General features: G+C 40.0%; 1 protein-coding gene across 4 annotated transcripts; it reads right to left on the bottom strand.

The window, feature by feature from the left end:
* Positions 1-690: 690 nt before the first annotated feature.
* RIPK2 (receptor interacting serine/threonine kinase 2) lies at positions 691-23,151 on the bottom strand. 4 transcript variants are annotated; one of them, XM_061994426.1, is made up of 12 exons: positions 22,875-22,966; positions 18,513-18,627; positions 18,255-18,408; positions 16,929-17,084; positions 14,378-14,550; positions 11,588-11,637; positions 11,107-11,268; positions 8,651-8,736; positions 8,384-8,473; positions 7,677-7,782; positions 3,643-3,822; positions 691-2,434 (listed from the first exon to the last, which is right to left on the bottom strand). In XM_061994426.1, exons 3-12 carry the CDS (start codon positions 18,288-18,290, stop codon positions 2,109-2,111), a joined length of 1,365 nt encoding a protein of 454 aa, XP_061850410.1. In that variant the 5' UTR covers positions 18,291-18,408; positions 18,513-18,627; positions 22,875-22,966; the 3' UTR covers positions 691-2,108. The 4 variants fall into 4 exon arrangements, with proteins under 4 accessions (XP_061850410.1, XP_061850411.1, XP_061850408.1 ...); XM_061994427.1 differs by having other exon boundaries at positions 18,517-18,627; XM_061994424.1 differs by lacking the exon at positions 18,513-18,627 and having other exon boundaries at positions 692-2,434; positions 22,875-23,151.
* Between the last annotated feature and the right edge of the window lie 1,649 nt (positions 23,152-24,800).

Below are 24,800 nucleotides of genomic sequence, written 5' to 3'. Positions count from 1 at the left end.
CAACAGCACAAATCAGAAATTCGGATCAGCCTGTGCAGCTATCTTCCTGTGCTGCACACAGCACATAGAGCCAGGAAACATAGCATCTGGGCTGGGCTCAAGTTCTATTTGCTTCAAAGCTTTTGATGAGTTGGGAAATAGCAAGAAGGTACAGACCTCCAGACATGGGATATCAGATGGCACCTGTCAGGTTGAGTGCAGGGTTGCTTTTACATTCTTACACAGAATTCAAAATAATAAATCACAAAGGTTGCAACTTGTGCAAATTCTATTACAAGAACAATGCATCAATTTTAAAAAATACCCCTAGAGAAGCCTCTGTTCTTGTAGTTGCTGAAGCAATTCAGGAAAGCTCTTCATACAAAATGAAATTTGGATACACATCTAAGAAATGCTCATTTGTTGACAGAAATCTTTCTTGAGACAGTTTTGGCACCAAACTCCCACTGGGAAGGCTGGCAACTTTCCTCAGAGCCCGTCCCTTCTAGAATCTTCAGGTGTGCTCTGCAAAAAGCACAACCACTCATTGCACCATTGTCCTGTGCTCAGCTATCTAGTTTGAATTTCACAGATTGAGAGAGAGGCAGGATCAAATGCACATTCCCAGTTTCTGACAAAATCTTATTTAAAAAAAAAAAAAGTCTTAGTTTATCTGATAAACTATACATTGTATCCTTGTGATTCAGTTCACAAAATAAGACAGATACTGAAAAAAAGAAGCTATTGGCAACTAGTAAAGCCCACACTGAAGCTTGAACCATTGAAATGGAGGAGATCTCACGTCTCTATAGGTTTCCAGCCAGCTATCACTTAGGATTTATATTTTTTCTGCTCCTTTATGTGGTAGCTTGGGTAGAATTCAGCTTTTTTGTATGTGAAGTTTGGATTTTCACAAGTTTCGATAGTGTTAGCAGAACTTGTAATTGGTGCCTATAAAAACCATTTGCTCATGCGGTATTCTGACAAATTAAAAATCGTGATTTTTTTACTTGTTTTGAAGCCACTTAGGTAGAGTCATTAAGGCTTTCTGAAATTAGATGAAAAAAAGATATCACATACCTTTTCCTTTTGGGTGGCTTCATTTATGCCTCAACATGTTAGCAACATCCTTCAGACCAAAAAAAAGGACAGCAGAGATGTTGCCGAGAGAAGGTTAAGGCAGGTCATGGCAGAAGAAATCCATGCATATCACTTCCAGGTTGGTAGGGCAGTGCATGATTTATCTTTTTACAGACCCAAACTACTGTTCATCATGTAAATACTGAAAGTAAAATTTAATTAAGTTTGATCTAGGAACATTAGATGAGAAATATTTATAGCAGATGTCAAAGGTAAGGTAGGCATAAACTAAGGAAACGTAAAAGAGATATTGACTGAGCGTTCCCTTGTATGTAGATCTCATCATACTATGATTTCAAGAGGAGTTTAAGCAAGTGTAAACAAATAATGTAAAAAGCTTGTAGCAGCATCCTTTCTAATGTATTAGTTCTTAGAAGAATAAAGTTGATCAGCACAGTGTTCTCTTTGCACTCAGACTGACATTATTCTTCTGCAGTGGTCTGAAGTGCTTGCCCTGACAACAAAATAATAAATGTAAACCAAACTATAATGAAAAATCGTGTAAAAAATGCAATGTAAACTTCCTCCCACCTACTACTCTTCTCTGGTATCTTGGGAGGAGTAACCAGTATGGCTGAAAGAGTAAAATGTATTACACATGCAGCATACAAGCCCCAAAATACAGCACCTAGATTTTTTTCCTGCTCTGTGACAGAGGCCAGGTGGACAGAGAAAAAAAATAATGCTCCAAGTTGAGATATGTATAAACAGAAAATATGTAAAACAAGGAACATTTAATGTTTTTTTCTTTGTCACATATAAACAAAATACTTTTATGAAATGAGTCAAGTATTGAGCGTTTGGCTTTATGACTGCATTCCAACTGATTAATTGGTAACTTACCAAATGCAGTCTAGATGAGCTCAGTGCCTTTTCAGAGATTACAAAGGCAGAATAAAGACAAAACAGAACATATATAAAACTACTCCACAGAAACAAGAATCATGTTGTAAGAAATATTCCCATGGTTTCATACAGAAAAAATAAACTTAGAGATGCAGTGTTAGAGAATTAGACACAATGTCTGGATATGGTTGAAGTCCTAGCTGTTTGTTGTCTTTCAGCTTTTGTATTATAATTCTGGCAAATTCCTCTCCCTGGCTATCTGAGGTATCAAGCAGCTGTCGGACTTTTGATGTCCTTGTAGGTTTGGTGCTTATAAGTTCATAGTCTTCTTTCATGAGTAAAAATCTTGATAGAAGAGCATCCAGTGACTGATTCAAACATGCTTCAGTCATCTGATCAATAATTTCTTCTCTTTTACTTTGGATCCATTGGTGAGCTACATTCTGTTGTATGGTTTCCAAAACAAAATCTGAGATCGGAGAGGATTAAGAAAAATAAATCAGTATTGTAAATGTCTGACAAAAAACAGTGCCACAGAAAAGAAGACGCTGAGAAAAAGCTGTTTAAAACTTGGTTTTGGTCATAAATACAGCAGACTGACAAATGTGCTTTTAAGGTCTCACTATTGTATTCCACACTTAAAATGTTCCAACTTGTAAAATTTGGTGTTTAGAGTATCTGTTTTATCTGAATCACAGAATAATTTAGGTTGGGAGGAACCCTCAAGGAGATTGTATCTGGTCTAATAGATTGCTCGATGCTGGGCCAACTTCAAGGATAACTCAGGTTGTTCAAGGCCTTGTCCAGGTAAATTTTGAGCATCTCCAAGTGATGGGACTTCTACAGCCTCTAAGGGCAACCTGCTCTAGTGGTCAGCCAGATCTGATACTAAAAGGAGAGAGGTGATAAGTTCACTTTGTAGTGGGATATTTATTGAAGTTGACTAAAAACATAGTTTCCTGCATATTTTCCTCAAGCTGACAATTTGCACAGCAAGAAGGTGCAGATTCTCGTATTTCCAGAAGAGGGATGATGTGGTAGATCTTTATAAAGGTCTGTGTTACAGTGTGGCCCATTGAAAAAAAAAAAAAACAAACCACAACCAAATCTCCCCAAGTAATGCATCATCCATTACAGTTCCTTTTAGTTATTTTTCTGTAAGCACATTTTTAACAGCTATTTGATGCATAGGAAAATCACATGGCAGGCTCTCAAAAAACACAGATCATTAAAGGTGAGACACTGACACAGGTGATACTTATCTTTGCTCTGACATTACTAAGAGAAAGACTGACAAGACTAAGAAGCGGTGACAAGTGACAGCAATGAGATGAGTTAAGCTCAACCTAACTTTTATACCTGTTCTGCCAGACTGCAGCAGTACTACAACAGTACTAGGAAGGAGAAATGAGAAGATCAAAGAGAATGGGATAACAAAGACTTAAGGCAGCAGGAATTAAGTTTTCTTAAAAGGAGGGGAAAAAACCTAAGAGCTACAGGTACTTGTACTAGGTCACATTTTATATTGCTTTTACTTACTTTGTAACATAAGGCTACAAGGGCAGAATTATTTGTGGTTTTGATTTGTAGAATACTTTGTTTCCCTTTCATACAGACATACATTTTATATCTGGACACTTATTGGGAGTGTTGCAATTGAATCAGCATTTGCCATACCTGAAGGAATTGGTGATGACTGCAGCCTACATGGTGCAGAACTTGAGGCATCTGAACTACTCTTGTCTGATGAGTGAAAACAACCATACGGATGCCCAAGAAGTTTGGCGCGCTGAGTTACAGAGATGTTTTCGTCCATGCTCTGACTGCTGAGGGAGTGTAGACACCCAGAATTTACATCTTCAAAAATAAAAAAAAAGCAGAAAAAAACCCAGTTAGCTGTATTACTTCTGTGTTCAAATAAAATACATCTATCAGAGACTTTGTAGAGTAATTCCATAAAACAAGTCATAAACAACCTAAATTAACTTCAAATACATTATTCCTTACACTCAGGTTCTGAGTACCTTTATGTCCCTTATCTTTTACCAGGGCTTAACCACAGGTTTAAGGGTCTTGTTTGATTTGATATTAACATGGAGAGAATAAATTCAGTAGATGTGATCTTTTTAAAAAAGCTTTGTTCAATAGAAAATTTTTGTAGGGACTGGAAGAAGAACATAAATCCTTCAAGAGTTTGGAGAGGTAGCTAGGAGTCAGAATGAAAGCTGAATGATTTATTTTGATGACGTTTGGCAGCATAACTAAGGTGGAAAGACTGAAAGACTCAGGTGGAGGGAAATAGCATGAAGACCAACAGTAAGCTGGGCAGAGCTATACAGTGTGAAGCAGCAGATGTTATCTACTGTGTGGGTGAGAAAGGATTGGGAGATAACTGGTGTGAGTGAAAGATCATTTTATAGAAGGATTTTAAACAGCTCTGCTAGGATAGTTACAGATCTCCAGGCACACACAGATCTTTAATAGCATTAGAGACAAAATTACTGGGATTGTACTAGTATGGAAGAATGAACTTTACCAGTGATCACAGCATAAAAAATAGAACTATGATAATGACATTTTCAGGTGATACTCAGAAAGAATGGGTAGACTCAGGTTACACAGAAGTAACCTAGCTGACCTAGAAGTCTGGAATAATAGAAGCGGAAATTACGTAGCACAAAACATGAGATCTAAATCTGAAGCTAATTATTTAGAATTGAGATGAAAAAAAAACCCCTAGGTACATTATTCTAGAACAAAGGATCTTGTGAAAAGGGAAAAATAAAATTCTAAGAGAAATTAAATAAAGTTTTTATTTCAGGAAGAAAACATCTGTTACACTTTTAATACTAAGTTCAGATGTCTGATAGTCTTAGCTCAATGACTTAAGTTAGAACATGCAAAGGGAGGACTAATAGAACACCAGGAGAATAAAGAAGCTTATTTTAGATATGGACTTCAAAATAATTTATCTTGCTTGTCTAGTAAAACAAACTATATTAAAGGATTACTCTCTATATCAGAAAAAAAAATGAGAAAAGAGCTATTTAAGGTTAAAGTAATGCCCATGAACAAGTATTTGTATAAGGTGGCTAGGGAAGAAAAGTCAGAGACTCAAAGGTAGAAGACAGTTCCTAAGTCTGAAGGAGCAAGTTTCTGAAAGTCTTCTAACTGTATTGGTGGATAAACCAACTCAACTACAGTCTATAGTCATTAACTTATGCCTTGGTGCCATGTTAAACTTATTGCTTGCCAACAGCTACCTGGTAACAGAATTTCACCTCAAACAACTGCATCTCATTTAGGCAAAGTAAGAAGAATGTTAATCTTGCTTTCCATGATAAAACTACCTGATGCAGATATCAGCAAGGTAATAACAAACATGCTGTAGTATGGTTTTGTAGACTCTATTTTCACACACTTTACAGTATCTATACACACATGCAACCAAGTCTAAGAGGTGACACTGTAAAGGACCACGAATTGATCAGTCAGATTAATGGTATCATCAGAATCTCACCAATATCCTCCACATAAAATATGACAAATTTTAACAGTAACCAGCAGTAGTAAGGGCTGGCATTTACCATCTTATCTTAATATACTTGCAGTCTATGCTCCTAGTCAATCTAACATTCCATTTTCTAAAATTCATCACAACATTCCTATAAAGTTTGGCAACCACAAGTTATTCTTCACCTTTAAGATTTTTGTGCTGTATGTATAGATAACTGCTTGGGTAGAAGTACAGCCAAACTGAACTACATTTGCTTTCTGCCATTTTCTCCTGTAACTCAAATTTCTTAATCCTATTATAATTTATTTTTCCTGGACTTCCTGCCATATTTACATCCTTCTAGTACATTAAATACAAGTCTAGAATTGTGGATGTGTTCAAAGAGAAGCTGGAACAGAAACTGCCCTTGCCCTCCTGTGTCTCTATCTCTTTTGCAGCACCTCAGCACACTTTTTGATGCCCTGTTTTATAGCAGTGAAGTCATGACCTTGTCTCCTTTCACACCACTGGTCCCTGCTGTCACGTGTTTGTGGGAAGCTGCTTATTGCTTTGTAACAGCAGGACGGAGCTGCAGTGCTGGTCCCTGTAAGCAGCTCTTGAAAAATCCCCCAAGTTCTGAAGTGGACCCACCTCCAGCCTGGCAGGGCCAATGTGATCCTCTGCCATAACTATTTAAGAACAGAAATCTGCAGTGGAAGAGGAAGTGGAGGAGTGATACAAGATGGAGGTGACTATGGGGACCCCACAGTCAGAGAAGCAGGAAGGAAGGAGGAGTGCTGGACTGGAGACTCCTCTGCAACCCATGGTGAGAACACAGGCCGTGTCCCTGCAACCCATGCAGGGCAATGGCAGGACTGAGAGCCACCAGCAGCTCCAGATGAGTGTGCCAGATGGGTAAGAGACTGTATGAGGAGGTGGCCATGGTGCAAGCCGTGCTGGAGAGCCTGTGGGCCAGAGAGCAGACCCACACGAGAGGTGGAGAGGAGCTGCAGCCTTTGGGATGAATGCACGTTGGAGTGGCCTGTGCAGGGCTGCCCAGTGTGTGAAGGACCTTGAAGTAGAGCAGGGAGGACCATCAAGGAGCCCACCTGCCCTGAGGAGAGACAAACAGCAGGAGCCATCGGGAAAGGACTAACCGAAATTCCCATTCCCTGTCCCCCTGAGCTGTTCTGAGGGGGAAGAGGTAAAGACATCAAGACTGGGGCTCTGAGCCCAGGAAGAGGAAAGTGATCTTTAAAGGGCTGGTTTTGCTCTTCACCATTGTATCATTCTGTGGTGTTTTTCTGTTTGTAACATTTTAGGGTTTTATGTTTTTGGTTGGTGGCAGATTAAATTAATTTCTTTTCTCCAGGTTGAGTAGTCTTGACTGTTTTGCCTGGGACCATAAGTGAAGAGTGAGCCCTCCCTGTCCTCAGGCCCATGACCATGGTCCTTTTTTCCTAAAAGGACCTAAACCACTACATCTGCAAAGCCATTTGTTCCTACAAGAACCTAAACCACTAGATCTGCAAAGCCTAAAAGCTGCACCATTCTTTTGAAAGGTGTTTACATTCTTTCATTCTTTCTTTACATTCCTTCAAAAGGGAAACTAAAGTGAAGTTTTAGTTTCACAATGCATTGCTATGTCACCTGGGTCCCATCGCATTTTTCTGGCTTCAGATGTCAGCAAAACCTCAACACTTATTTTAGTCTTAGAATTTTACCAACTTTTATTCAGAAGTTTTTTTTATGTTGATACACATCAAACAGTTACAAAAGGTCTTTGCAGATACTTTTGCAAGACAATCTATTTTTTAAGGCCTTTTTATTTATTGAATAAAAACATGGTCAAGAGGTTGCACCAGATTAGCAACTTTCAGTTCAGGAGTGCCTCAAAACATTTAGCTTTTTTATCTTTAGAAGTAGTTCACAGCTAAACTGCCGAGAGTCATACAGGACAAGTAAATACTGGTTTTGCATTCATGCTCCTGAATAGGAAAACTGAAGCTGTGAGTTGGGGGGATTTTTCAAGTGACAACAGCAGAAAAGTAGTGCTACAATACTCTCGGTTTTCACCCTACGCACTAAGTTTACAAAACACATCTCTTTTCTGACACAGAGATCCAATTATCTACCATGCAAATCCAATGTTACAGAGAGAGTGTAAAGCCTGTGATGGCAACTTAAATTTATACAAAGCTGTCAGTGTCTCTACCTGATGAGAGGATATTACACTTGCAAATAGACTTGACTCTTGACATATCTGGAGAGATGCTCCGAAGGGGAAGTGCATCACATTGTACGGAGCCAGAACATGTCTCCTGAAACGATTCCAGTTGTATAATGAAAATGCACATTAACATATTGAATAAACACAAAGTTGCAATGACTTACAGAATACTTTCCCACCACTGTCTTCTCCCTACTATCTAAATACTCAATAGACAGCACAATTAAAATACAGTAACACAGAAGAAATCCATATAATCTTGATTTTTTTTTCCCAAAGCTGACAACAATTTTGTGTAGATGTTTAATTATTAGTAAGAATCAAAACAAGCAGTATTAAGAATCAAAATGTAAATCCAAATCTATATGACCCTATATAAGCAAGCTCCATAGAGGTGTAAAGGAGTAGAAAACAGCCTTGTAAGTTGCAGACAATGTGTGCTGCATTCCTCGAGAGACTGACCTTCCCACACTCAGGTACACCAAACATGCCCTTCTTACTTCTGCTTACTCAGCCTTTACTGTGGCTATGCATTTCTTATACTCTGGCTCAACTAATGCGTTTTATACCTTTCCTGACTGCATAGGAAAGAAAACTGCAGAACAATACCCCTTTATCAAGTTAACAGCCCTTTAAAGCTCTAAGATCTTTAATGATGCCAAAATACCAACTACAATATGCAAAATACTTACCTCTTGGGGACTCAGAGGTATATTTAGAGATATCTGTTCCACATCTGTGTTCTTTCCACTCTTGTAAATACATGGTGATTCATATAGTGTCTGGAAGAGACAAATTTACCTGTATTAAATTTCTGCTATAAGACAATATGAGTGTTCTGAACAAACAGAAGCTTTAGCCAGATAGATTAGACAAATGACAAAGGAGATTACATTTATTTTAGCAAGCACAAGTTACCAATTTATTTGACCAATGCATGACTAACAAAAGCCCCTTACCTTTGATCTCTTTAACAAAGTTACTGCTTCCAGCATAGCTATTTCATCAAATGTTCGCAGGGCTGGCTCAAGGTCTATTAAGCATTCTACACAAAGAGAAAGAGTACTTTGCTGAATGATTTAAGGTGGAAAAGGTGTTTTTTTTCTTTTTTTTCCTATTGATACACATCAAACTACTTATGCTGCTAAACATAAGCTTTTTGCTTTCACCCATTTCAAAGACAGCAATTTCACATCACCAGAAGAAATATTCTGCTGATCTGGCCATCTCAACCCTCTATATCAAAGAGATCTGTGCCTGACCACAAGGCTATTCCTGGAATGGATAGATTAGTGAGTTTTCTGTATTTTCAAGACAGACTCAACAAGCCCGGTTTGCTAAATGGGACCAAAGAGCACAAGACTTCAGAGTGAGTTGCTATCTTCCCACTCCAGCACAAGTGTTAAAAGATTTGTATGAGAAAAATAAATAACTTTCCACTGCAGCAAAATCCAGAACAGATGCTGTGCAGTCAGGCCACAGAAGATGGTTTTACTCAAGGCACTGACCTATCACACCGTGGAAATCCAAATTAGACAGTCCTCATGCTCATCAAAGACAGCAAGTCAGAGCAGCTAAAATCACCGGTTTACATAGGGAGACATAACACAAACCAACAAGCAACAACCTGTGCTATGTACCTCTGCATTCCAATGCCAAAAGGTTTACAAAAATAAGTATTTCAAATTTTGAGACGATTGTACTATAGAAACATTTCTAACTATGCTCAAGTACAACAAAACCTCAGGAAAGGATCACGGCATATCACAATTCCAGTGCATTTCTACAGATTCACCCATTCACCAAGACTCGTTAATCATATTAACAATCTGCCACACTGCATCCTTAATTAACATGTTTTTATTTTTTACTATGATTTTACCACAGGTCTTCCAGATTAACTTTTTCTCACTAGCATCTTCAAGACATACACTCAGTACTGGGATTCTTGTTTTCTTCCATCAGCTAAAGGTGAGTTTTATAGGTTTGGCTGTCCATTTTCCAAATATTGGCACAGATAATTTTTGTGGATTATAATAAAATTGTAGGTACACATTCCAAGTATATGCAGAAACACGGCAATAAGTAGTCTTTATCCTTTCTTTATAATGGGAATGTACATGTTAACTGAGCTTTTCTATTAAGAGTTTATTTAATCAAAAGGGGGTTTAGATGTTTTTGTCCTGTGCCCTTTGCTGCCCCATGCTATGATAACTGCAAAATTTCCCCAACATTGAGCTTTACTTCCCTTTATTTTGCAACAGTTTAGTAACTTCTTCTTTCTTTTACAATAGCAAAGTAGGGGAAAAAGCAATGCATGTTTTCTTCAAAGACTCATTTTCTACAGACATGGCACTAACACCAGAACCCAAGTTAACTCACACTTCAGTACATATCCCATGTAATTATCCCTGCAGTGTGACTGTAGACATTTCTATTTTATTTAGGTTAACTGACACAGGAAAAAAAATATTCGTATGTGTATCAATTTTAAAAAATATTACAAATTGATACATTTCCTTGCTTGGGAAGAAAAAAAACCAAAACCAACCACAATTTATAAGCGTACAAATCAGACTCATTCCAAAATAACCTACTGATGCAATGAAATGAAGTTATGAATATTTTTTTCTAAGTTATCTGAAGAGCAACTTTCTAAAGTTTGCAACTTGAAGTATGCCTACAAAGGTTTTTAAAATAATAAACAAAGTTCTGTTCACCAAAGCTATAAATGAAACATTAAGACAAGGGAATTATGTTCCTCTTATAACATAAAAGAGCCTCAAACAAAACAAACCCTAAAACGAAAACCCACCAGAACCAACTAAAAAACTCCCCATCATCCTCAATCTTTCAGCATCCTCAACCTAGCCAGAAAGAAACTTGAAATACAGAATTGTTTAAGCCAGAGCTCTTTGTACTGTTCTACACTTGTATACCTTCACTAACTCTCTTATTCTACATTTTTGCCTCTAAAAACTGATTCAGCTTTCCCTTCAGAATTAGGATCATGTTTTCCAAAGGTGTAGAGGGGAATTTTATTAAAGCACATGGAAATAGAACAAGCACAGTGAGGCAGCTGCAGGAATCACCACTAGCTCAACCACTCCAACTTACGTGACCACAGCAACACTCACAAGGGCAAATTTCACAGCTGAAAACAGGTAATCACTTTCTGCCAGTTTTGATGGAATTACCTTTACGAAATGGCCAAACAAGAAAGGAAAGTCACCAAAAAATAAGTATGTTAAGAAGAAATTGTTATGGGGGATAAATTAGGACTCAACATACACCAAGTATGTCAGTTAAGTGTGACAAAAGTTTGCAAAAATCAACACAGGAAATATGGAAAGAGCAGGTTGAGTGCATGAGTTCAATCAATTCCTACTTTTCCCATTATGCAAGGCAAACTCACTTAAGAATGATGGTCTTTCATCTGGGTTTTGTGCCCATCCACTTCCTATCAATCTTATGATGAGTACTCGATGAGGAATGTCCATAGATAAACTTTTTTCACTTAAGTCTAGTCGTTGTCCTTGTGACACACTGTACATTATCTGCAAGGGGTTTATAACTTCTGTCAAAATAGACATTGTACATTCATTAGAAATATATGCAATATGAACACCTTACTATAAGAGGAATAATTTAGTTTACAGGCACACTATAGTTCACTAAAATAAGGTTATAGGTCTTTTTGAACAAAAAAAAGTATTTTTAATTTATCAGACAACACTGTAGTTGTGTTGAATCTAATTTCAAAAGGAACCCAAACTGCTCCTCAACAAGCTTACAAGTTGAATAATAACCCCTAAAATAAAGACCCCAGATACCTAGGTCTCAAGTTTAGTCTTTATGTAAGGCTGGAAAAATAAATAAGGAAGACATGGCCTTACCTTCAAATGGCTGCTTCCTTGACATCACTTCCCACATAAGAATTGCATAACTGTTTAAAGTATAAAAAGTATGTAAGGTGTTATTTCAGATTATCAACAGTTAACAACACAGTTAACCTCTACTATTCACTAATTATATACAAGTAAGCTTAACACTCATAAGTCAATGGGACCTGATGGAATGCATCCTAGAGTGCTGAGGGAATTGGCTTATGTGATTGCTAAGCCTCTCTCCATCATTTTTGAACAACCATGGAGGACAGACGAGGTGCCTGAGGACTGTAGAAAGGCCAATGTCACTCCAGTCTTCAAAAAGGGCAGGAAGGACGACCCAGGAAACTACAAGCTGGTCAGTCTCACCTCCATCCCTGGAAAAGTGATGGAACAATTCATCCTGAATGTTATCACTGAACATATGATGGTTATCAGGGGGAGTCAACATGGCTTCATCAACGGGAATCCTGTTTGACTAACCTGATAGCCTTCTATGAGTGTATAACCGGCTGGCTAGGTGAGGGGAGTGTAGGGGATGTCATCTACCTTGACTTCAGCAAGGCTTCTCACACTGTCTCCCACAACATCCTCATCAGAAAGCTCAGCAGTGTGGCTTGGATGAGTGGACAGTGAGGTGGATCAAGAGCTGCCTGAATGACAGACCCAGAGGGTGATGATCACAGGATTGAGTTGGAGGCCTGTGGTCAGTGGAGTTCCACAGGAATCAGTTCTGGGGCCAGTCTTGTTCAACATTTTCATCAATGACCTGGATGAGGGCACAGAGTGTACCCTCAGGAAGTTCGCTGATGACACCAAACTGGGAGGACTGGCTGATTCCCATCGCAGGGCCACTAAGATGATCAGAGGACTGGATCATCTTCCTTATGAGGAAAGGCTGTGGGAACTGGGGTTGTTTAGTCCAGAGAAGAGGAGACTGCAGGGGGGATCTAATTAATATTTATAAGTACCTAAATGATGGATGTTAGGAGATTGGGGCATCACTCTTTTCTATTGTATCTGGTGACAGAACAAAGGGTAATGGGATGAAGCTGGAACACAAAAAGTTCCATTTAAACATAAGAAAAAATGACTTTACTGTCAGAGTGAGGGAGCACTGGCACAGGTTTCCCAGGGAGGGTATAGAGTCTCCTTCCTTGAAGGTCTCTAACACTGATTCCTATGCAATCTGATCTAGATGGACTTGCTTGAGCAGGGGAGTTGGACTAGATAATCTCTAAAGGCCCCTTCCAATCCCTACCATTCTATGATTCTATGATTCAGTTTGGAATCTCTCTACAATTAAAGACTATTTTCTCAGTTCTGCAGCATACCACGTCCTGCTGATTCCCCTTTACACTATTCATGTTTTCCTTTCCTTTTTCTGCTTCATAGCAGCTCCTTCTGATCCTAAACACAGATCTTCTTGTGTGACCTTTCTGGTGGTTATTTTCTTTACTTTCTTGCTACCTTCATGTTCTCCTGCCTTGAGCTACCATCCTTCTTTACAATACTATCTCAGTTTCTTTTCTCCTCAAATAATATTTTCCTTCCTAATATAGCATTTTTAAGCTCTATATTACTGATCTTTTCCTCCCATTGATTGTTATTCTTCTGCACACATTTTTTTTCTTCCTAAGAAACATTTGACTTTCTCATCTCTACTCATTAAGCCATCAGGCTCACTTTCAAATCCACTATAATCAGAAGCCAGAGGAAATAACATTACACTGCTAATTTTTTCCCCACCATTATTTCTTTTCAGTGTCTTCCTAGTCCAATTTTTCTCATCAAAGGGTGAAGAAAGCAGGTATGTTATCATCTTTAGTCTTTGGACAGGAATGTTAAGAAACTTCGTGTGCCCTTTAAGGGTACAGGATAATTAAAAGAAACAATGGTCTCCTTTGAGATCAGTAAGATCTTCTGAGATTGATTCACCTCTCACCAAAATACAACCCTGTCAAAGACAGCTGATGGTGAAGATGGTAGAGTGCAACGACATGGGCTTTGTCACAGTCTTATGTCTCATTGTCTCCTCAATCTCAATGTACACATAACAATTCCATCTATGATCTTTCAAGTAGTCTTTGAGCTCTCCAGGCCTTTTCAGATTAGCTAATTGTAATTCTAATATCCTAAGAACAATTGCCATTTTGTTATATGGGTTGCCATACTTTACTGCTTCCTATTCTATTACTTCTACTACTCAGAACTGACCGATGCAAATCTTCCTGAACTTTCATAAAGTAAGGTATTCCTTGAGATGTCTCTAAACACTTTCTGCAAATCCATTACCTTGTTTTTCTCTAGCCCCTTTCCAAAACCACATTTTCTTCTTTCGTCTCTGAGTCCATTCTAAACTAATTTTAGTTGATGTGCACAAATTGTAGAATCACAGCATTGTTTAGGTTGGGAAAAACCTTTAAGATCAAGTCCAAGCATTAACCTAGCATCGCCACATCTACCACTGAAACATGTCCCTAAATTACAGGGGTATGTGCAGAGAAAGTGGCGTGAACAGTTTTTAACGTCCCTACATCGTCTCCAAGAGGACAACTGTTTATAGAAACAGTCTCATCTGTTTCTGTAGTTTCAGATTAATTTCTGGAGCATTACACTAGTCACAGTGTTTCCTAAAGAAATAATTGATCAAATCCAACTACCACTCAATTTAATAATGCTTATACGCTATGACACTTCTGAAAATTATAAAACATATGAAAATATGTTAAGATCTAAGTGCAGTAAATCAAATCTGAATTCAGATTGAAAAATCCACTTGAGAACAACATGAGTTACCTGTAGATATCATGTTTTACACTCGCACGGGTTTTCTGACTGGGATTATAATCTTCAGGTGGCATGTAGATAATCGTCCCTCCTTCTGGCAAAGATGTTTCACTTCGTGATCGTGACATGGATATGATGCGCCATTTTGACATGCCAAAATCTGCAATCTGGAAAGGACAGTTCTGAGAAGAAAAACTGGATTTATCTGATGACCATTGTTAAACATTCCCAAAACATGCCTAAAAGAAGTGGGCCTTAAGCTGACACAGCAAAAGTATGTGGCTGTCCTAGCAGCAGGTAACACCAGCTCCAGTTTAGAAAACATTCCCAGGTAATGACTCATGCTATCCCTACAGTGCTGCCTTACCCTGTTTTTCTTTTAAGGAAAGATTTGTATAACTCTACTATGGAGTAAAATATTCTACAGCAGAGGCTGGAGAATCTGCAATGGGAGTCTGCCCTGTATGAAGAAAATAACTTTCTTTGGTTAAAAAAAGCAAACAAAAACACCCATTGAATACTTCCAGCTCTTTGGTTCTGAAGAAAGAACAAACTTTATGTAGAATTATTATGATTTCTACAATGTAGCTTGCAGATAGCCTGAGATAGTTGCTCTCACAGAAAATAATTAAGGCACTCTACATCTCCCTCAAAGCGATGAAATATTAATCTTGAATTAATAAATTTGATATTCTGAAATTCTATGCTACACAGAGTTGCTGTGTATATTTTTTTACCATGTACTCTGGTGCAAGGTCTCATCCTACAGAGTTTACAGTGTATCTACAATGACAATTAAATCAACTTCAGTTTACATGCACTGACATCCATGAGACAGTTGCCAAGATGTCAGACTAAGTTACAGGGATACAAACAGCCAGCAGAATAAACTTGCTGTGTGAGCTGAAGAATGTCTGGCATGCAAGAGAGAAAGATAATCAGCTAGCCATGAGCTCTGGGCTTTTGCATAAGAGCAAAGAAAAAGTATTTTCCACAAAGGTGTCTGTGTGAGCACTGTGGCAGCTAAACAGAAATGAGCTTTCTGGAGAGTATACTATCAAAATCCATAGTGAAAAAGAACCTTTTTTCCTCTACAGCTCACTCTCATCAAGCCTTCCTCACTGTAACTGGTGATGCTACCTCATACATTCTGTATATCTAGGACAGCCAGAAACAGTCTATGAATGGTGTTACTTTTAGACATATGCAATACTACTTCTGCTCGGCATGCGTGGTAACCTCCCTTGCATTTCCTGACAGCTGTTCTAATTTAGAAAATTTTGCTTCACTTAAAAACCATAAAGACAGTTTTCCAGAGACTCCTTACAAGAAGCAGCACAGATATGTAGCAGTTAACCTCTTCCTTTCAATTGCTCTAGCAACTGTTTAGATGTGGTCAAACACAGCACTAGACCACATCAATGCTGTTAGAGACTAAAACTGCTGTGGATAAAGAAGTTACTAGGACCAGTTTCCCAATCAGGTTTATCAGGAAGCTCAAGAGATGGCAATACCAACACAGCTAAGTGGGAGGAGGTATGACCTGCTGAGGGTGTGAGCAGAGACAAAGCTGCATAACATGTCTTGTTGCCAAGAAAAAAATCTTTCCAATGGAGAAAGAAGAAATCAGAACTGAATCTTTGATCTTTGCTCAATCACTCACTAAAAGATTTATCTCATAGTAACAAATGAAGCATTCAACATTCAGGTATAAATTACTGCGAAATATCTCACATTTTTCATTTACTTAAATAGTATATTCTGTCAATTTTAGAACCAGGATCTTTTACAAAAACCCTCTAAGGAGCTTCACAAAAAACATCTCCCAACATGTCCAGATTTTACAGTTCCATTTTACAAGTTCTTATACTACAGTAACATATTTGTACATATGACATGATAAATATCAAATAGGGTATTAACATTGAGATTTGATCACTGTCCTCCAGAATGAACTTGTCTGAGCATCTCGGACAAGAACACTTTTTATTTTCTTCTCAGAAAGGGGCATATGCAGCTATCCATGGAAGGCTGCCATATGAGAATGTCACTGATATTGAGTATCAGCAACTGCTATAGCTGAAATAGCCCAAATTCTGGCTTTCTGGTCTTTTCAGGTGGATCAAATATGGTAGGCATCCAGAAGGTCTCGGGTTTTAACGTGAGAGGTGGAAGGTACAGAAGAGGTGGGCACGGGGTGGAGTGAGAGGAGGTGCTAGTGGTAGCAGATATAAGTGCATGGTGTAAACAAGGGGTTGGAATAAAGTATCATCAATGTTGTGTGTGTGGTGATCCTTGTCCCCTCAGCGGGGGGGCTGAGTAATCCGTACGGGTGGCCTGATGGTGTTGCCAGTGGCGGCAACATCAAATCTACCCATGAGCAAATTAGAGTTTTCAAAAGAAAAACTCAAAAGTCCTATCTGCAAAGACAGAAGAAAACATCTGGCATATGATTACATTCCCTCCATATGGCCACATCCTCACTCTTCTTCCTCTGCAACAATTAAAACACTTTCACTAATTGTGGATGCTGAAGAATATGAGAATTAAATAACTCTACCTTGACATGAAACTCATCATCCAGCAAAATATTCTGTGTTTTCAAGTCATGGTGCAGCAATGGAGGATTCATGTTGTGCAAATAGTTCACTCCCAAAGCAATTTCATAAAGAATGCGGAATCTCAGGCACCAGGGAACGTCAGGATATATGTCCTTCTGCCAAGAGAAAACCACAGAACAAGATTATAATCCGCTCTTCTGACCTAACAGCACAACACAAACACTTTTACAATTAGAAGAAAGTGACTTGGATAAGCAGTAATCTTTTAAAACATATTTTACACAAACTCCTTAAAAATTGTAACTAAGCATTTAGACCAGTTAGCTGTTAAAACAAATAAATAAACATTAATCATGTAGTGATATGTTTCTACTCCCTAGCATTCACATAATAGGCCATGACTGTTATACATGATGTAGGACATTTACTACATTATTTATTCATACGGAAGTATGATTTACAGATGAACTCCTATATGAAATTTGCAACTCACAGATTATGAGTACCACACAAAGCAAGGCAAGAATCCTATCTTCAATTGACTTTGGGCAAAAAAAAAGCTGTGGTGAAACTAAGCACAAAATACCATCTTTATACATATTAATACACCAAGGAAAAGGCAGTAAAACTTAACTGAAAACTTAAAAGTTACATTGGCACTAATGCCTTTATGAAAAACACACAGCTGAGCTCCCTAACAAATAAGTATTGATTAAAGGTACAGAAGAGATTGCAGTACTACTGGGACACAACGCCGGTAGCTTTACAGTAGCAACACTGGATGCTCAAACCAAGCTAATGGGAGCAGCTGAGAGATTCAGCACATGAGAACTTACCCTTGAGAGTAAGATCTAGTAGAAACACCCATATCTGTTTAGATTAGCATCATTTGACTTATATAAACTAATGACAAAAATGTCTTTTTTTTTAGTAAAGTTTCAAGTTCAGGAAAAAAAACAACTGTCACCTTTGTGGGGAATTTACATTGGCAGGAATTCTGAAACCCAGGTGGAAGCAAGCCTAAGAATTCAGTATTTCAGAGAAAACAGAGATTTCTAAAGTGATTGTATGTAATATTTCAATGTGAAACCAGTTTTATAGGTTGTAGCATTAGAGGAAAAAGTGTAATAAACCTAAAGGCTCTCAGTTTAGTCATTTTTTGGGATACAGGAAGTATATCTCAGTACCAAAAACTACTAGTGATAATGTGTGATTTTTAATTTGAAATGCTATAAAAACATACTATAGTACTTCCCCTACACATGGAAATCATAATCTGCTTGAAACAATCAGGGATTGTACTAAAAGACTGTAAGTACACTTACCCCATGTAAAAGCTGGTTTAATGACCCATTTGTCATGTATTCTGTAACGATCCCCAGAAATTCAGGCTCATTGCAAATTCCCAAAATTGGCAGAATGTAACTAAACCTGGCTTTGTGTAATATCTCTGCTTCTTTCAGAAGGTGTTCTCTATCACTTAAAGAAAACAAACAAACAAACAAACAACATTACCATCCTAATACTTAGGAAGCTCAAAGCAAATACTGTGTTCACTATATTCTCTTTAAAAAAATATGTACCTACTATGCTGTTTTGATAACAAGATATCACAGAATCACAGAATGGTATGGGTTGGAAGGGATCTCTAAAGGTCAACTAGTCCAACCCCTCTGCTAAAACAGGTCTACCTAGATACTGTAAAACAAATTAGAGATGAATTAAAGACAAATTATTATAAGACAAATCAGAATCTGTAAATGCAAATACAAGACAGCTTCCCTAGTTTTGTTGTCCCACACAAACTTATTTCCATCACACATTTCATCCATGTTTCCAGTAAATAAGGATGTAGTCAGAACTCCAACTTTCACCATCCTGTGTAACTATAAGGGTAATAGACAGCTACATTTGCCCTATTTTATTGCCCATCTTCAAACCTTGAGTTTTCACCAAGGTCCAGTATTAATCTCTAGTGAGTGGAGATTTTCCTATTTAAAATGCTCCAAGCATTTAAATTTAGTAGAAGCTGGCATATGCTGAAACAATATATGCTAGAGGAATGCACTTTCAGTTTCTGAAGGAAAAGGAATGACCAACTATGTTTTTACATGAATAATTCCTTAGAATTGGGCCCCTGCTTTGAATCACTTTCTGGAAAAAAAGCCATTTCCTGGTTGCACAGGAAGCAGGAAAGCACCACTCCCATTATGTTTAAACGCCTGAATTTGCCTGTGTGAATGCCTTCTATTACGTCAAGCCTCCTCACAAACATGAACTTGACACATCTTTACAAGTTCAGACCTTGCAGCATGTAGAATTGAGATGCTTAAGTTTTATTTGAGTATGCTTCTATACCTAAAAATAAACTAAACTATTTGGTATGCCTTATATCTTAAATGTTCTTGAAAAAAAAGGGGCTTGTTGACAGTGAGGATACTTGGACCATGAAGGATAATCCGAAGAAAAAAAAAAATAGATTTTACACCAGTGCAGACTGGAAGAGGAACAAGTAAGACATCCAAATACGGGACTTTTACAGCACATATAAGACTGATCCTTTGGGTGAGCAAGCCGGATTCATAAGCATGCTGGAGCACAGCTGTGTATGAGCCAGGGCAATGCCCATCATAATTTGCTCAGCACAGTGCCTTGGATGAGTGGACAGTGAGGTGGATCGAGAGCTGGCTGAATGACAGAGCCCAGAGGGTGGTGATCAATGGCACAGAGTCGAGTTGGAGGCCTGTAGCCAGTGGAGTTCCACAGGGATCGGTTCTGGGGCCAGTCTTGTTCAACATCTGCATCAATGACCTGGATGATGGGACAGAGTGTACCCTCAACAAGTTTGCTGATGATACCAAACTGGGAGGACTGGCTGATTCCCCAGAAGGCTGTGCTGCCATTCAGCAAGATCTCAACCAGCTTGAGAGTTGGTCAGAGAGGAACCTCTTGAGGTTCAACAAAGACAAGTGCAGAGTCCTGCATCTGGGAAGGAACAACCTCATGCACCAGTACAGGCTGGGGGTCGAACTGCTGAAAAGCAGCTCTGCAGAGAAAGACCTGGGAGTCTTGTTGGGCAATGTGCCCTCATGGCCAAGAAGGCCAATGGTATCCTGGGATGCATCAAGAAGAGTGTGGCCAGCAGGTCAAGGGAGGTTCTTCTCTCTCTCTACTCTGCCCTGGTGAGGCTTCATCTGGAGTACTGTGTCCAGTTCTGGGCTCCTTAGCTCAAGAGGGACAGGGAAGTGCTGGAGAGAGTCCAGCGCAGGGCCACCAAGATGATCAAGGGTACAGAACATCTTTCATACAAGGAAAGGCTGCGGGAACTGGGGCTGTTTAGTCTGGAGAAGAGGAGATTGAGGGGTGACCTTATTAACATTTATAAATATCTAAAGGGTGGGTGTCAGGAGGTTGGGACATCCCTCTTTTCTATAGTAGCTAGCAACAGAACGAGGGATAATGGGATGAAGCTGGTGCACAAAAAGTTCCATTTAAATATAAGAAAAAAACTATTTCACTGTGAAGGTGAGGGAGCAGTGGCACAGGCTGCCCAGAGAGGGTGTGGAGTCTCCTTCCTTGGAGTTCTTCAAGACCCATCTGGACATGTTCCTATGCAACTTGATCTAGGTTGACCTGCTTCTGCAGGGGGGTTGGACTAGATGACCTCTAAAGGTACTTTTCCATGCCACATTACTGTGGCTATACAGCTCCTCGGTGAGAGCTACTTCTGTCCATCATGCTCAGGGCACACACTGAAGGAAGAACTCATGTCAGTCTGGACCAAGTGATGTAGAACTAGATCTCACAAAGAAAAGGCCATGAGAGTACATGAGGAAAAGAGGAAGGCTAGAGAACTAAAGCCTGCTGCTTTTATGACAGGAAAACATTAAACTTCAATGGATGTGAAATTAAGGGCATTGTTGGTCCTTAGCTATGTGATGGAACAAGTTTTCTATTACAGGAAACTCTGGAAAATGAACAAAGCAAAAAAGACATCTTTCAAACCTTCAAGAAAAGCATAGTATAAAAGACACAACTTCCTCCCTTCTTCCTTCTCTCCAGAAAAGACTAGGTTTGAGAAAACTGGGGGCTTTCCCAGACTGTGAGGCACATCTGCATGGGATTCAGCTGTAGCTGGGAAATGAGTTGCAACATATCAAGGTCTATTCCCGTGTCTGTCACATCACCTTTGTCTGCTCCACGCCAGAAGAACATTGAGCAATGCTTAAATCAGCTCAAGCTCACAATAGTTTCCCAATTGGCTTTGCTCTTTGGCTGGTCACACACCAAGTTCACAGACACACAGAGCAGGCTTCCTGTTCGGGAAATTAACTGCATGGTGAACCCTTCCCTATTCTTGACAGCATTTACAGAATGACATTTTACGTTGCCTCCTATACAACCAGCAAACCACTTACTGCGGAGACTTGGGTGTAACAGATTTCTTACACCTTTCTGACAGTATTTCCAACCTTTGTACGATATATGGTAGGTAGCTGAATTATTTTGATTACCTCAGTTGTCCACAATTTCACAGGTCAAATGCCACACATCTAAATTCTTGCTAGGCTAAAAATAATATCTGTCTTTTTCTCCCAACAGAGTTCAGAGGATAAACATTGTATTTATGATTTGCACGGGCTTAAGTAGACATTTAAACTAAAGAAAAAACCCTCTCTTTTTGGAGAATGCAATATATCTGCTTAAAAACATAACTGAGATTCCATTTCATTCTAGCAAGACTTCAGAGATAAAGCCTGTGTATACACACTTGGGGAACAAGAGGTGACATAGTTTAAAACCAATTTATCTGATATTGTAGCATACTGAGTCACAAGACTAGAAACCTTATTTTGAGTGAAGCTATTCTGTTTAGATGCCTAATACTAGATCAAAGAAACCCAAAGTTTAAAAGGGTAAACATTCCTAGATAAGACATGAGAGGCAGGTTTATAATCAAGTAGGCTTCAAACAACCTAAGAAGAGATAAATTTGCATTGATATGATTAAAAAAATGGCACCAGAAGGAATGAATGAGGTAGAGATGGATGAAAATTGTTACTTGCTGTCCCATTACATGGAGTGACAGCTTCTGTAATAAACACACTATCATTTGGGCCCCAGAAAAAGGGTAACACAAAGGGTAGTTGAAGAGCTAATGGAAAATAAAAGTTGTACCTGAGGGCCTACAACCCTGTTAATTTTAAAACAGCTTCTTGTAGTACTGTGAGATCTGGGGTAAAAAAAAAAAATTAAAATCAATTGTGCATTGTCTCAAAGAAGCTTCTTTTAGGAGCTAGAAGTAGTCTCTATTGGATACTGTAATATATATTCCTTATATTCTCCCTGTCTCTCTAACCAACAAATCTATAGTAATCACTGTGTTTTAGCATCCCACTGATTTTCAGCAAAAACGCTGGCAACCAACGGGCCCAGAAAGAAGGTGAACTCTGCAAAACACACCTTGAGGAGACACCGAGGTGCCCACTGTGGAAGGGAAAACCTTCAAAAGAGGCAACCTACTTAGCGTCTCACGCGCCGAGACTGAAACCACCCATTTTCGACAACCGAAAGAGAGGAAGCTCCGGGGCTGGCACGCGCTTTCTCGTAGCTCAAGCTGAATCACTCTTGGTAGCATCTCCTTTGCACTTGTATTTAAAGCAGCGCTGCCGACCATGGCACCCTGTACCTGATCCACCGGCCTGAGAAAACCGACGCCAGCACCCTGCCCGCGTCAGCCCGACCCACGCCCGGCACATCCCGGGCTCTGCCACCCGCGGCCGCTTTACCCGCCCACGCGGCGCACTCACGGAGGCTCCCGGGCAATGCGAGAGCGCGGCACACACTTCTCACTTCGGGAGAAAGGCGAGTTCAGCTGGGTCTTTTTTCCCCCGGGGGTGGCTCTTCACGATGCCCCCATCCCGGTAGTCCCTCGCCCCCATTACCTGTCTGTCAGTGGCCCCTGCAGCCATTTGAGGGCCACCGGGACCCTCCAGTCAGCGTGTCGGGCGGCGGACACGGTACCGTAGGCGCCACGGCTGATAAAACGCAAGTCCGGGAGTTTGTTGGAGGGGATGGAGGGAAGGGTGTAACTAATGGCGTCCGGCCGGCCTCCGCCAGCCCCATTGCTCATCCTCGCACTCCGTCGGGCTCAGCGGAGCCCAGATTGCCGCTGCTCTCGCTCGCCTTGCCCACCCCGCGCCCCCCCTCCACCTCCCAGGCCGGCCTCCTCTCCCGCTCGCCTTCAGTCCCACGGAGAAGCCACTTCCCGTTCCCTGCGGAACGGCCTCCTGCGGGCTCCCGGGTGGGGGAAGGCGGAGCTGCCGCGATGAGTCTTGCAGGGAGGAGGCAGCCAAGAGGGAGCCGGGGGTGCCGGTGCCGGGGCAGCAGCCTCCTCATTCGGGGGAGTCCGGGCGTCGTACCGGGAGGCATTCCCCGGGCCGGGGATGGGGAGAGGAGAGAAACTTCCCCCTCTGCCCAGGAGGCGAGTGGGGGATGTATTATTTCAGTTCCCAAAGACGATGTGGGGTGCCAGGGCCGAGCGTCAGCCCGCCGCCCCGAGCACCGCCCGCTGCCATCGAAGATGCGGTTTGTGCCGTCCCGGGCGCATTGCTCAGGTGAGGCGGGAGGACAGTTAGCTCTTTCCCTGGCCGACAGGAACTCACTTGTCCTCTCCGTGGATGTCCTAGGAATATTTTTCGGGATAGCGGCGTTTCAAGCAGGTAATTTCGAAGTATAAAGTGCAAGTTCACCCTTGCCCCGGCTCAGCTGGGTGATCATCTGCCGTTTGTGAGAGCTCTACATGAGGGTTACACAGGAACCAAGTTAAGTTCTCATAGGCTAACAAAATGCTTTAATTTAATGTTAAAAGTCTGTAGTTTTCCACAAGGTGTGACAATTTTTCAGGAAATGGAGGCAGGTAAAGCTAATCCCTTGCCTTTTCAGGTATGTAGATCTTAGCCTAAACACCTGTGGCTTTTCAACTGCCCTCTTTTCTCCCAGTAATGGCTGGGGACCAGAGGATGGGGGAAAGCAGCTAAGTTTTCAGTCTAGGATACTGTGCAATGTTTCATAGCATACAGTTTAAAGCACGGCTGTTATTTTTCAGTTCTGTCTAGGTCATAGTACTTGAGATAACTTTGCTATATTTTTCCAGTTTCTTGTATCTTGGACCATTTATGTCCTCCAAATGCTGCAGCATTATTAATATACTGAGCAGCTGTATGAAGCAAGTGCTGACTTAGTCCAGTTTCAGTTTCCATTTAGCCTATGTCCAGAAGACACACTAGAGTGGTGTCCCAGAAGGGTAATTCTGATGTAGTGTTTTCAATATGGAGGTTTTGAGTATCTCTTCATCCATTATGTATGCCACAATACTAAGATTTTGTGAGATACTGTACAAAAGTTATTTGCTCATCTCATTGCTGTGTGTTTTGTTGATTTCATGTATATATATAAGTATACTAACTTAAAGTAAATACTAACTCATAAGTATACTAACTTAAAACCCAAGAAAATTGTTGCATTTGTAAAAAGTGACAGATGAGTAACAGTACCAAGAATATCATGCTAGTCTTAATTGTTTTATTTTAATAGTTAGTTGCTGCTTTCTAGAGATCTTTAGGAATTTTGTCAAGAATTTGAAGGCAAGCTTGCAAGTAAAAGTGAAAAGGGAAGTAGGGTGCTCCATTTTATCCAAGTTTTGTGGCTGTAGTGCTGTAATGAGATATATGTTTCATTGGCATACCCAAAAGAGAAGTTCCAAAAAGATAAATTGGTGTCTTGGAGTTCCTGAGAGAAAGAGGGGCTTCTGAGGGAAAATTTAGAATAAATCATTATGCTTCCGGAAAATCCCCTGCTTTTTCATTAGT

The sequence above is a fragment of the Colius striatus genome, chromosome 4 (assembly GCF_028858725.1).
Source record: "Colius striatus isolate bColStr4 chromosome 4, bColStr4.1.hap1, whole genome shotgun sequence".
Taxonomy (NCBI): Eukaryota; Metazoa; Chordata; class Aves; order Coliiformes; family Coliidae; genus Colius; species Colius striatus.
This window is presented reverse-complemented; position numbering and strand designations above follow the sequence as displayed.